The sequence below is a fragment of the Strongylocentrotus purpuratus genome, unplaced genomic scaffold (genome assembly GCF_000002235.5).
Source record: "Strongylocentrotus purpuratus isolate Spur 01 unplaced genomic scaffold, Spur_5.0 spur5_scaffold_15, whole genome shotgun sequence".
Lineage (NCBI taxonomy): Eukaryota > Metazoa > Echinodermata > Echinoidea > Camarodonta > Strongylocentrotidae > Strongylocentrotus > Strongylocentrotus purpuratus.
This window is the reverse complement of record NW_022145600.1, coordinates 11701616-11716082: the sequence shown is the minus strand read 5'-3', so window position 1 is coordinate 11716082 and position 14467 is coordinate 11701616. Positions and strand designations below refer to the sequence as shown.

General features: G+C 38.3%; 1 protein-coding gene across 1 annotated transcript; it reads left to right on the top strand.

Moving 5' to 3' along the window:
- The first annotated feature begins 302 nt into the window (after positions 1–302).
- On the top strand, positions 303–14246 carry LOC757273 (neuroguidin). The gene is made up of 12 exons (XM_030985576.1): positions 303–421; positions 5925–5981; positions 6680–6792; positions 7336–7570; positions 8095–8197; positions 9105–9197; positions 10194–10225; positions 10682–10737; positions 11180–11228; positions 12272–12387; positions 13287–13305; positions 14120–14246. The coding sequence occupies exons 1-12, from the start codon at positions 389–391 to the stop codon at positions 14180–14182; spliced, it is 969 nt and encodes a 322-aa protein (XP_030841436.1). The 5' UTR covers positions 303–388; the 3' UTR covers positions 14183–14246.
- The last annotated feature ends 221 nt before the right edge of the window (positions 14247–14467 follow it).

Genomic DNA, 14467 nt, shown 5'->3' with positions numbered 1-14467 from the left:
ATTCGACGCTCATGAGTCATAACTGGCCACACTATGTCCATTCTGAAGGAAAAGTGATTATAGCCCCTCCCCCCACCCCCCCCCCCCCAAAAAAAAATGTATAGAGGGGTCTACAAACTTCAAATTGCTCATCTTTTTTTTTTGACCAATGATAGGCCATTTTACTGAAGCTATAGAGTACTCGCTCACGCGTTTTTCTAGAATGATTTATTAATTTATAGGCCTCTGAAGTGGGTGAATATTCGATCTAGACTACTGTATTACAAGAATTAGAAAGAACTGTTGAAAACAGTAAAGTCTGAAGTCGAGACTACATGACGCACGCTTTCCGTGTAGAATTAACAGAATTGATTCTGGCAGCATATTTGGTGAAAAAAAGACGAAAGTGATGACAACCCACGATGGAAGTTCACTTGAAGATGTAAGTTTCAACATTTAAACATTTAGTTTTTGATATGTGCTTGAATAAGACATGTTTCAAGCATTCTCGTCTTCACCTATTTAGTGTACAGTCCCACGCCATAGATTCGCTGTGGTATAAATATAAGTAAAGACGTAACACTAACACAGGAGCTCAGCCGGCGTGTAGTTCCGTATCCATTTTTTTAGCAGTTTTTTTTACCAGTTTAATATCGATTCTTAGCAAAAGAATTTTAGCCCAATTTTTTACTAATTTTAAAGTTAATCATAATCGTATAGATCTATTGCATTTTCCACCTGAATTTGGATCACATCCGACATCGGGAAGCCTCCGTTTAGACTTTAGGGCTTCGATGTCGACGTCGTCGCTCAGTACCGTCTCCGCGCTATAGCTCTGCACCTCAAACTGAAGCTATCGGTCTAAAATTATGCAAACTCCGCGTATGCTTTATGGTATTACGCACATGCACGATACTGTAACGGACACGGTTTGCTACCCCGGCTTACACGGTATTTGTCAGGATGCCCGTGTCTGGCCTGGTGCTCCCCGTCGTTCGTTTGGACAAAGTAGCCCGTAGCTTGATGGCTGGAGTTCTTTCACTGCTCACGTCACAGGGCGTATTAACAATCATGCATCCTTCGACTGCAATCGGTCACCCCAATCGTTGTGCACAGCAACAGTCAATTGAACATCCTTCGAGCAATCAATCAATCAATCACCATGCTTTGTCAACTCCTGTCACTGATTCTCGATCTCAATGTCTAACTACGGTTTCACTGTTCTAAGAAATCAGACCAATCATGAGTTGCATGTTGAATTCTTTTAATGCGAACCAACCAACATTCAGGCATTTCAGGGTTAACTCGTTCAGTAAGTACAGGTGTGGACTAAAAGTAAGACTTCAAGTACAGACTAAGGCCAGCGCCAACTATAAGTAGGCCAGCCTCGGTGAGGCTGGCCCGTATCGGATACAGTGCAGTGGAAAGTCCTAATTACACAATCCTGACTATCCTAAAAATTTCCCTATACATAACCGTATAAAAGAACCATTATGTCCTCGTTAGTAAAACAACACTTCAACACAACATTTCTACTAATCCCATAAAATCTTCACATATAATCTTCAGTATAACCCCTTATTCCTGATTAGATCACTACTATACAAGTAATATCTCCAAAAGAAACATGATAATTGCACCAACATGATCAAAATATGTAATTTATGCTCATTTTCCTTCAGTTTGGTAATTGCTAAATCAACGATGCACCATATTGCTATAGCGCATGCTCGTACAACAGAAAATGCTTAACCTTCGTCCAATACTAAAACACTGATTTGTTACACGATTCCCTTCCCTCCCAAGCTTGGTCCCCAAGCTAACTTATCTCTAACTTATGCAAAAACAACAAATCATAACATGTTATCAAAACAATTCAAAACTAGAATCCAAGTCTTTTCTGACAGTTCAAAATGGCTCTTTTCCAAAAGTGTTCAACAGTTCAAAAGTTCAAATCATGGGTCTTGGGCTACCTCATGCTTCACTGGGCCGCCGACTGACACCTCGTTGATCACCTCGCCAACTGCTACGCCAGTACCTGGTGGATCTTTAGGTAACGCATCACCGGCTAGAGGATCGACATTCGGGAAGCAATCAACAGGCTCTTTGTCTGACTGGACATCGTCTGACAACCCTGTATCTGTGTCGTCAGCTGCTAGGCTGTTGTCCGGTGGGTCTCCAGCTACTTCTTCATCTATTGGGACAGCCTCTGACGGGTCTTTGGTTGCCTCGTCCACTAGTAGAAGGGTATCTGGTGGATCCCCAGCCGTCTCCTCGTCTGGTAGAATGTCATCTACCGTCCCCCCAAGTGCATCAACATTCGTCAAATCCTCATCTGGTGGAATGGTAACTGAACCACCAACGTCTTGTTCAGGGTGCTTAGTCGCCACCCCACCGCCTCCAGCTGGATTATGAGGACAGTTCTGAAAGAAATGCCCAGCTTCATTGCACTGGTGACAACGTCTGGTCTCTGCTTCCTTCATTTCTGGACGGTCATGTGCGTACAGCATCTTTGGATGAGGACAATTCCAAGAAAAATGTCCTTGTTGGCCACAATCATCACAAGGCCCGTCCTGATGTCTTCCCCGGGAGTGTGGCCCTGTATTGCCATACTGCGACGTACTTCCTACTTGGCGGGTCAGTGCTTCCAATCTGGCTGTAAGATCAGTTAGCGCCTTCTCCATCTTCTTCACCATTTTGGATGTATAAGGGCTATCAGGGTGCTGAGGTCGACCGCTACCTGTCAGAGCACGGCTGTGGCTGTGACGGTGAGAGTACCACAATTCTCCCTTCTCTGCTTCCATCTGAAGAAAAGCCTCCATGTTCAGAGCTGCTTCAATAGCCTCATCCAGGGTATGTGGATGAGCCCGAAACAAACCTTCTCGGATGGCTGGATTCATTATTGCGTCAAGAAAGTGACCCCGAGCCAGCTCATCCTGTCCATCGGCACCAAACTCCTGGTAAGCCATTGCTGCCATGTATCTGATACTTTGGCCCAATTCCCGAAGGGTCTCGTTCGGCTTCCTTCGTCGGGAACGTAGTTCTGCCAAGAATACATCAGCTTTTCCTGAAGGTCCGAAGTGATGTTTGAGCCTGCTGGTCAATGCACTGTACGTCAGTTCTGCCTCACCATTCTTCCCCAGGAGCCTCAACGCTGGCCCACGTAGACTGGCTGCTAGATAATGCGTTGCCTTCCTCTCCGTCCAATTGTTGATGATTGCGCATGCTTCGAAATGCTCCAAGTAGTCCAGTATGGGAATTTCCCCGTCAAACCAGTCTGGCAGCATGTTTGGTTCATTATACGACTCCATTGTCGTTCCGCAATTCCGTCAGCTCGACCGGCTGCAACACCGTCAATGCTACCTCCCGTCGTCCCCAAGCTCCGTCAGCTCGACCAGCTGTGACGCAGTCAGTCTTACTGCCCGTTGTCCCCAAGCTCCGTCAGCTCGACCAGCTGTGACGCCGTCAGTCTCACTGCACGTCGCCCCCAAGCTTTATCAGCTCGACCAGCTGTGACGCCGTCCGACCTACTGCCCTTCGTCGTCCCCCAGCTCCGTCAGCTCTACCAGCTTGTGACGCCGTCAGGCCTTCTGCCCGTCGTCCCCCAGCTCCGTCAGCTCTACCAGCTTGTGACACCGTCAGACCTACTGCCCGTCGTCACCCAGCTCAACCAGTGCTACTGCCGTCGTCCCCCAGCTCCGTCAGCTCGACCACTCCACGCCATCAGCAATCCCACTTCTGACACCATGTGTAACGGACACGGTTTGCTACCCCGGCTTACACGGTATTTGTCAGGATGCCCGTGTCTGGCCTGGTGCTCCCCGTCGTTCGTTTGGACAAAGTATATGCCCGTAGCTTGATGGCTGGAGTTCTTTCACTGCTCACGTCACAGGGCGTATTAACAATCATGCATCCTTCGACTGCAATCGGTCACCCCAATCGTTGTGCACAGCAACAGTCAATTGAACATCCTTCGAGCAATCAATCAATCAATCACCATGCTTTGTCAACTCCTGTCACTGATTCTCGATCTCAATGTCTAACTACGGTTTCACTGTTCTAAGAAATCAGACCAATCATGAGTTGCATGTTGAATTCTTTTAATGCGAACCAACCAACATTCAGGGTTAACTCGTTCAGTAAGTACAGGTGTGGACTAAAAGTAAGACTTCAAGTACAGACTAAGGCCAGCGCCAACTATAAGTAGGCCAGCCTCGGTGAGGCTGGCCCGTATCGGATACAGTGCAGTGGAAAGTCCTAATTACACAATCCTGACTATCCTAAAAATTTCCCTATACATAACCGTATAAAAGAACCATTATGTCCTCGTTAGTAAAACAACACTTCAACACAACATTTCTACTAATCCCATAAAATCTTCACATATAATCTTCAGTATAACCCCTTATTCCTGATTAGATCACTACTATACAAGTAATATCTCCAAAAGAAACATGATAATTGCACCAACATGATCAAAATATGTAATTTATGCTCATTTTCCTTCAGTTTGGTAATTGCTAAATCAACGATGCACCATATTGCTATAGCGCATGCTCGTACAACAGAAAATGCTTAACCTTCGTCCAACACTAAAACACTGATTTGTTACAATACCATAAACTATACGAGAAGCTTGCATAATTTTAGACTGATGGCTTCAGTTTGAGTTGCAAAGCTATAGCGCGGAGACGGTACTGAGCGACTGAGCGACTGTACTAAACGGAGGCTTACCGATGTCGGATGTGATCCAAATTCAGGTGGAAAATGCAATATATGATTATGATTAAAATTAGTAAAAAATTGGGCTAAAATTCTTTTGCTAAGAATGGATATGAAACTGCTAAAAAAATGGATATGGAACTACACTAGCGCCGCTCAGCCGCCGCGTCCGCGTCCGCACTGCACTGGGAGGTGGCGACCCAGGAGCGAGCGTCTGGCTGTTCACATGTAAAGGTTACCAACGCGCTAGTTAGTATGTATTACTCATATGCATTTACATCTTTTCCTGTGAGACTTTCTACAAAAGGAATAATTGTGGCGGTGAAATACAAAGAAGAAAAAGAAGAGGAAGTTGTGGCAGAAGAAGGACTCAGAGTCACATTGACATGCATGATTGAAGAACTTAGAAGTAGATATTCAAGAAGATGAAGAATAAAAAGAACTTAAACTAAGAAGTAGAAGTAGAAGAAGAAGGACTTGTTGAACTTAAAGAAATTCAAGAAGGAGAAGAAGAAGAAGACACAATGAGATAGGAAGAAGATGAAACAACAATGGCATGGCAATGGGATCAATTAAGAAGAACCCAAGAAGAATTCAAGAAGAGGAAGATTTAACAACATCTTATTAACAATTTTTTCTTTGACACACCGATTATGGCTCCTTTGAAGTTTGAGTCAAACATTAATGTTCACCTTTTTACTCAATAGATGATCTTTTAAAAATATAACTTGTCTGTTTGGTTTGTGGATGACTACTTTGATAAAAGATGCAGTGTAAGCCTATAGCAGGGCTTAAATTAATCCAAGGCCACCAAGGCCATGGCCGTGGATGCCCCTTTGATTGGCCTCAATGCCCCTCTCATTGGCCTTGGAGATTTTGTCTGTCCTTTCCAATTCTTCCTATTTGTGCTGTAATATAGGTGCCCTACAGAAAAGTGTCCTTGCCCTAAAAATATTGAAATTTAAGGCCTGCTATAGTCTATACTATAGCTCATGTCAGCCATTGAGCAATGTATTAGACCAACTGATAAGTTGAAGACTCACTTGTGTGTGAGTAAGTTCAGTTCCAACCTCTAAATAGAACTCACAAAGCAAAGGAAACCTTTTCTTTCCAATGTGTTTATAAGCATATTAATGGATATCTTAAAAGAAAGTAACAAAAGTGAGCATCAACATTACCATTGACATTTGTGTGACTGAAATGCTCTTTTATTTTTCATACAGGTACCAGAAGCAGACTTGCTCAAGTTCAAGACGCTTCTCAAAGGCCTTGTAGAACAAGTAAGTATCAGCAGAACTAGAGGCCCGAATTCACAAAGGAGCTTTGTCAACAAATCTAGGTTTATGTGCATCACATGACACGTTTTTATACGTTTTTACAGACCAAGGTTTGTAAAATCGCGTCGAAACGCATCATATGACGCACATAAACCTAGGTTTGTCAACAAACCTCCTTTGTGAATTCAGGCCATAGTGTTCAGACTCTTTTACAATGACCAGGGGGCCGGGGCCAAATAGTCAAGCAGTCATAAAAGTCTGGAACTACTGTGTGACCGCATATTTGTTTAGAAAATAAGTCAGATGCTAGATCAGATATCAAAGACTCTGATGCTTCTTAGGCATTAATTCTAACTAGCGAAACAACCCAGTTAATACACTAGAAGCAGATAAAGACATGTAACAAAGTTCACAAAAATCATTGACAAAATACACATATTATAAGATTGTAAATGGATATATACCGATAGTATCCCACATTAGAGCCTTCCTGATGCCTTGTGATATATACAGAGCTGTGGAATAAATGAGAAACTGTCTACTAGTGTGTGTAATGTGTTTTGCTCCATAACGCATTACTGAATGTCTTCAATTGAGTAAACTAGGAGTGTGATCACTTTATTATTATCTTTACAAGAAGATGCACTTTTAAAACAAGATGATTATTCCCATCTTTAATGTAATTTTCAATTCATTAACAGGTGTCTGGAGTAACTAAATCAGTGAAAGGGCTTCAGAAGAAAGTGGAAGGTGGAGAGACTTCCACAGCTAAGGGGGTCAGCTTCTTAGAGGTCAAGCATCACTTGTTATTGAGGTGAGTTAGACTGCAGAATGATGGGTTCATGTGAAAATGATTAAAGCCCGTCTGCACTAGTTTGGCCAGGGGGAATTGGACCTCCCTGCAAGGTCACTGACAGGTGGTTATCTCGTCAAATAAGCTCTCAATTAACATAAGAAAAAGGGGATCATGGGAGACAAACAGGCACCTATTAGGCATCGTTTGCTATATAGAGGGCGCAAGTAGTTATAAGTAGTGCAGTGGGGCTTAAGACATGTAATCTCAATTGTAATATGAGCGTAGAGGGGGTCAAATTCATCCAAGCAATAATGTTCTTGGGGAGCACATTCATCCACATATGCCACTTTCCACTGGGATGTAAATGGGAGCCTGGGGTAATGAGAATCACAGGGCTCTCATGAAGAACAGCACTTATCCTGATTAAACAAAATCATTTTTGTTATTTCTTATGTGTGTTTGCTGAGAAATGATCTTGAGGATTACTTTTATAATGTCCCAGATTTTTTATTAAAAGCTACGTTTGAGATATATACTTTGTTATCAATTCTGATCAAACAGCTATGTCATGGACCTGACCTACATCATGCTACAAAAGGTCAAAGGTCAATCCATCAATGGTGACCCTGCTGTACTGCGTCTGGCTGAGAACCGCACCGTGCTGGAGAAAATGAGACCGATCGACCAGAAGCTGACTTATCAGATTGACAAACTCATCAAGACGGCCACCACGGGTGTACCGGCTGCTAATGATCCTTTACGCTTCAAACCAAATCCTGATGGACTCGTCAGCAAGGTAAGGGAAGTTTGATTTGCCTGCGCTTTTGAGAAAAGTTGCTCTTGACCATCTCAAAAGCTAGTCTAACTTAGCAACATCTACTGTAAGACCAGAAAGTTTAGCAACATGAAACTTTCACTAATCTGACCCACTTAGCAAAAATTACTTACACACACAAATATCTGGTTTTATAGTGATGCATGCAAAATGTTGTGAATCGAAATGATTGATGTATTTTGAACAACTAAATGAAACCTGTGAAAGAGACATACGTGTCTTTATTTTTATTCAGTTGCTGTGTAGAGCTTCTTCAAAAGGCTTCTTTCAGCTAAAAATGTTAGTTACCAGTATAGCATTACCAGTATAGCATTGTATCCCCTCTTGAAGTAAGGAATACAGTGTTAGAAATGGATTCTTAGAGCAAGTGTCACTAGATCATATGTTTCACCTTGTAGATTCACCTGGTGATGAACCACTACTTGTGAATATGGTTTAAATCCTGTGTGTATGAATGATTTTTGTTTGTTTCTTTTAATTCTCAGCTGCAAGATGAGCAAGGAGAGGAGAATAGTGATGAAGATGAAGAGGTGAAGGTGGAGAAGCCAAAGAAATATGTTCCACCCAAAGTAGCTGCTATGTTCTATGGTAGGTTCATTAGCCTGTTTATTAGGATTACTAGGGAGTGAAAATAATTTAAAAAAATAAAATAATGATTATTTGCTATTCTTGTTTAGCACATATCACATTATGCTATAACATATCTTTGCGCTGCCAAAGGACTTTAGATATTATTACCCCTTAGCTCTGACAATCGTAGCTCTCAGTACATTCAAGGAATGAATCCTACCAGTTACCTACTTACTACACCTGTGTCAAGTGTGGCAGTAGTAGATGAATGTATTGCCAAAGGACGTCAGTGCTGCGGCAAGATTCAAGCCCTGTACCTTGTGGTTCACAGTCCAGAGCGAAACTTATCCACTAACCCACAACACTTCTCCATGTTTTTTTTCAATTTTATGATTGAATAATTTCTTGTAAATTTTGTAATGATGAACTTTGTTCAGAGTTCAGACCCCTTTATATTTTATCCTCAAGAAGGCTTTATTAATTATTTTCAGAAGATATTTTTCTTAAAACCAAGATCATATAATTCTAATTCTTCATGATGAAGAGAAGGTATATATCAATGCTAGAAATTTCAGCCTTCTACTTTTATGATAGACATCACTTAAGGTCAGGTGGGTTGCAATTGCATTTAATGATAAGTCTTGAATCAGTATTCCTTGACTCATATTTGCTATCTGTTTCTTTTTCTGTATTTTTAACCCTGACACAGAGTGTTACCTTAATCTTTTTATGGTACTAGACGACAAATGGATCTTCATTCTGATACAAACTTTCAAGTAATCGATCCTGAAATTTGAGACATTTTAAATCTTTAGTGTGGTTTTCATCGAGCCCAATACTTGCATGTAACTTCTGCTGGAATGATGCTGCAAGAACTTTAAAAAGAGGACATATTAATATGAACATTTCTCCACCTTTGTCACAGATGGAGATGATACGCTGAAGGAGAAGAAGGAACGTCAACTAGAGAAGGCCAAGAAGAGAGCCCTCAGTAGTCAAATGATCAGAGAACTCCGAGGTAAGTATCATCTGGGCCTCGTTTCACAAAACTTGTCATCAGTGACAATTGAAATTTTTTGTGAAAAGCTACTGATATCCTTGCTTCTGATTGGTTATCAAGAGATTTATCACTGATTTTTGTCATTTGTCATTGAAAAAAGGCTTTGTGAAATGGGCCCAAGATCTTGTCGGGTGTAGGCTGAGAGGGCGCTGTTCATTATGTAGATGCAGAGCCATCTATAGTACACAGAGTTTGGCCAACTTGGTTTCACTGGGTCACAACATAGCGTATATTCTTTTCTTTGTGCTTGCCCAACAAAGCAGTAGTTGCCATATTGTGTCCGAACTCTGTGTATAGATGGCTCTGTGTAGGTGACTCTCCTGCCAGCAACAAAGTATTTGTTACTATGCCTTGCAAGTTCATTTTATACAAACCATTTTAGTTAACCTTATTTTTCATTTTTTGGTTTGTAGGTGAAATTTAGTTATCTAAAACAAAAGGAAGAATGCCTTGCAAGTTCATTTTATACAAACCATTTTTAATCAATTTGTTTTTACTTTTTGTTTGTAGGTGAAATTTAGTTATTAGAAAAAAAGTAGTAGAACAGTCTCTCATCTTTTCTCTTTTATTGACTTTCACTTCAATTTTTTAGGAATGGTGCATGAGAAATTCACTCTCTTAAAAACAGTAGCAGATTTGTCTCACAGTATATTCGTTGTCAAAGTTATACTTGTCTCCTCACCTCCACTCACCACTGGAAACCTGAAGGAATTTGTAATTTTAATTTGCCCATTCAGGGCAAGTAGTTGTAATACTTATGTATTATTTGCTTGCCCACCACTATATACACATATTGTGCCTCTGGGAAACGGATGAGAACTATGTTTGAGACCACAAAATATGATTAATTTATCGCATAAACTTTGCTTGATTTTCAATTTGTGAAATGAAGTTCAATTTTGACGTGAACCAAAAATTATATACATTTTACATTTGTTCTTCCTTTCTATGTAGCCGAGTACTATGACGGACCTGAAGAAGTCCAGGTACGTAAATGATTAAAACTGTTCAGAATTAGTGTGTGATGTTCTATTAGATTTAATCTTATTCATATCAATATCACTAGCATATTTAGTTTTTACCAAAAATATGATGTGTAACAAAGTTTGAAATTGTACATGTCCCAACAAATTAAGTTTGCCAACATTTTTTGAAGAACCCTATCCCTCACCCTTCAAATTATGTTAGCTGATGGGCAATAATGTGACTTTTTCATCAAGCAAAAAAAAGGGGATTAAAAAGGAATTTAGACTTTTAAATTTACAGACAGATTAAACGAGCTGATCAAATTATATGACAGTATTAACTAATTTGATAACGAACATTTTAAAGGGGGGGGGGGGGGGGTGGTAGTAAACTTATTAAACAGTTCATAAACAAATTGCAAATTCTGTTGTTGTTATTTCAATAGCAAATATTGTTATTTTCATTACATTGTACAGGAATCTATGAGTCTTCACAGGCTAAAGGAAGATAAAGAAACCAAAGAAAAGAATGAGTAAGTGTGGGAAGAGAATTGCTATACTTTAAATATTTGGACATTTTAATAATGTTCTCTAGTATAGTTTTATAACAAGGATTTTTTTAAAGAATATTGGATTGTTGCCCCTTGATTGGAGGTCAAAAGGGAAAGGATTTGTATTACCGCTTGTAATGGTCAGCTGGTGAGATTGAGGTTAAAGGTCAGAGATTACAGTGCTGTGATAAAATTGTTTCACCATGCAAGCCGATACTTACAAGCCGATACTTACAAGCAGCATCTAAAATTGTTTCTGTTGCTATTTTAGATAATTTCAAAATTTGCTTAAAGTGTTTTTAAGTGTTTAATTATGATCATGCAAAATAAACTGAATTTATTTTGAGGAGTCAACACATACATGTATATGGAAGCTGATTGATAATATTAATGGTTTGTGAATGTCTTTTCCCTTATATTTCAGTTATGAAGAAGAGAATTTCTTGAGACTTCCTGTAACCAAGAAAGACAAGGTATGAAATCGGCATGCAGGAAGACCTGTCTCATATCATCTCTATCATCGTCAGCGATACTCCAATTCCCCTTTCTGGTCATTCCCCTAACTATGCTATTGTAGCAGAGTTTAAAAAAAAAAAAAAAACATTTTTTTTCCACATTTTAATGGCAGTTACTCCTATAGTCATCAACGAATTAAAGTATGACAATTTGTCAGACTATATGATTAAAGGTGCATGGAAAATTTGTAGATAAACCAAAGATAGGCCTACCTTTAATTTTGAAATGATAAGATAACATTTGAATTTTTTTGAGGTGATACATCGTGCTCTACAGATTGTAATAACAGTAGGATAAAATAATGTTGAAAATTAAATCAGCTTGGGAGTTTTATTCCATGGAAAGTTTCAAAAGAGCTCTGAATCAGTATGGTGAGTGCTTTAGCTCTGCAAGCTCTAATGGTACCCCCCCCCAAAAAAAAAAAAACTTAAATATCATTGTGATTAAATAGCTCATGTACAACACCGAATCCTAAAAAGAGCCCCTGCAAACATAAAGTTATTTTTTACACTAAACGCCATACAATCATCACTCCCTGTATAGTCTTGCTTCCCATATCATTTTGAACTGATTTTTTTTTAAACGTGTAATTTAAGAGTTCATACAACAATAGAACAATTTCCCAGATTTAGGGATCATTCTAGGAATCTTTGTAAACAAATCAGAGGTTCATTTCAGTTCCCTTTAGTGTCTAGTTATAACCTTTGAACCCTTATTGATTGAGGGGGAAAAGAAAATGTTTTTGATTACAGCTTGTAAAGATCTGACGTGATTGAAGTTATAGGTCAGAGATGATCTCTAAAAACTTAAAAACTTGTCTTAAAACATTTGTTTTTAGAAACAATTTCCAATTGTAACTAATGACTTAAGGAATTATGCTGAGTGTATATCAATCTTCTCTATATTACAGCACATAGGGACATAAACTTTGTGTTATGTGCTATATAAGTACAGGTATGGCAAATTATTATTATTATCATTCTACTTGTTTCTGGTACAGCAAAGAGAGCGTAATTTGACCACCATGGCCAGTCTGGATGGTTTGACGAGGTTTGATAACATCAGTGCCCTCGATAGAAACTTTGATGGTGACACGGAAGGACCGCCAAGAAAGAAGTAAGATATTTTGAAAGAAAAATGAAAAGCTTTTGGACCAGTCCTATAAATTTTTCCCACTTCAAATAAAAACTGCATTTTTGCATTCCATGATTTTCTCTTTCTTCTTGAAATGTCTTTGAGCTGCCCGGGACTACTTTTCATCTTATTTATAGTTTCACCAGATCTGTAGCGTCAATTAGAATGAAACAATTAAAATGAAATTGGTTATCTGGAACAGCAAGATGTCAATAACTTCACAAAAACTTTTGTTCATCATCATTTATTAATTGAATACTACGTACATGAGAAACACCTAATTACATGTATATTGTTTACAAAGAAAAACACATGAATTATAATTATATCACAAAATTAATTAAACTTTGAAGAAAAAAAAACATAATTTACAAAAACTTTATGATAATACTCATATAGGACTTTGTGTTTCATTGATGTACAATAATATTATAGCAAACGTTTCTTGTCTTTAAGTGCTCATATTCCACTTACGATACATTTTATAACAAATCTTGTTCCAGATAATTATCATTAATTTGTCAGTTTTAACATTCTGAATAAATCTTGTGGGATTACGTGAGAATTAAGGTTAGTCATTACTAGGTAGTGAAGTAATATTAAGTGTGATATTGAAGGAAAATATAATTTTTTGCATTTCCCTGCACCAGGATATAGGTGATTATCAATCAGAAATTTTATGAGTATTTAAATTCCAGAGATGTGCCTGTTCGAAAGAAGAAAAAGATTACACACTCAGCATATCAGTCATGTGTGATATTATATAGATCTGCAAAAGTCTTAGATATATTTAAAATGGATGCAATTTTACTGGATGGTATTTTTAATTTGATGATTTATGTTTCTTGTTTATTTTCATTCCATCCTACTTCCTTTACCAGGGGAAAAGTATCAAGCAAGGTAAGATATTGTATTTTAATGTAGATGATACTCAAGAAGCATGCATGGTTATTCTTCAATTTGTGTTAGGCCAAAAAAAAGAAGATGTTGTATTGCCCTTTGCGACCAACCCCAAAATCTCTGGTCGGCTTTTTAATAATTTTTTTTTTTTTTTACCGGTTTTTAGAAAAAAATGTTTAATTAATGTTTGATTAATTGGGATATGAATGCTTAAAAATCATCAAATTATTCCCAAAATCTCACTTGTCTTCTGCCCTAGTTTCAAAATCCTGCTAGCATAAACAAGTAGACCCCTGCCTCGTGTTCATGTACCATGCAATACACCAGCTAGAAACCAGCGAAATTTCGGTGACGTTCACGGTTTTGAGTCTTTTGGGGTGATGGTTGCTGTTTTGAGGGGAAAAAAGTTTTTAAACAAAATAAAAAGGTATCAACCGACCCAGTTTCTGTCACCTAAAGGGCACTACAACATCTTTTTATTTTTAGGCCTTATAAAAACACCTTGAAGTTCGACACTACTATATGATAACAAAAACAAAGGAACTTTGTGTCGATAAATGTCTTTTGTTTTTATGATTAAGATATGTCACAATTGATATTTTTAGAGAATTATTTCTGTATTTAACCTCCACAGTATAGTTTGATTGTTTCAAGAATTTTTTTGACAGTTCCAAAGTTGGTAATGGCCACTTCCAAGCCTTCTTTGTCCCTGCTTTTCTGGTTTTGTCTTTCAGCCATATTTCATCTCTCTATTTGTCTGATATCATCCCCATCTCTAAAACTAATATTTTGATTTTTATTCTCTAATTTTCAGCTTCGAAAGGCCAACAAGAGGAAATCTTTGAAAGCACTGAAGAGGAGACGGAAGAAATTCTGAGCTGTTTTCTTGGTTGTCGTGGCATATCCATTTTTATCACCATTTAAAATTATTTGTGGTTTGTCCATTACGTGCTGGGTGAAGAATGATTCCTTTTTTATTTTTAATCAACAAATTTCAGTAAAAATAATTAATGATCAAAGTGTAAATTTTAATTGAATTTGATAATTAAAGTGTTAATTAATGAAAATTAATGAATTAAAAAACTTAATTTTTAATTAACACCAACTTTGTGAATAAGAGTCATATTTACATTTTTTATGACTAGTAAACCAAATAAGTCAA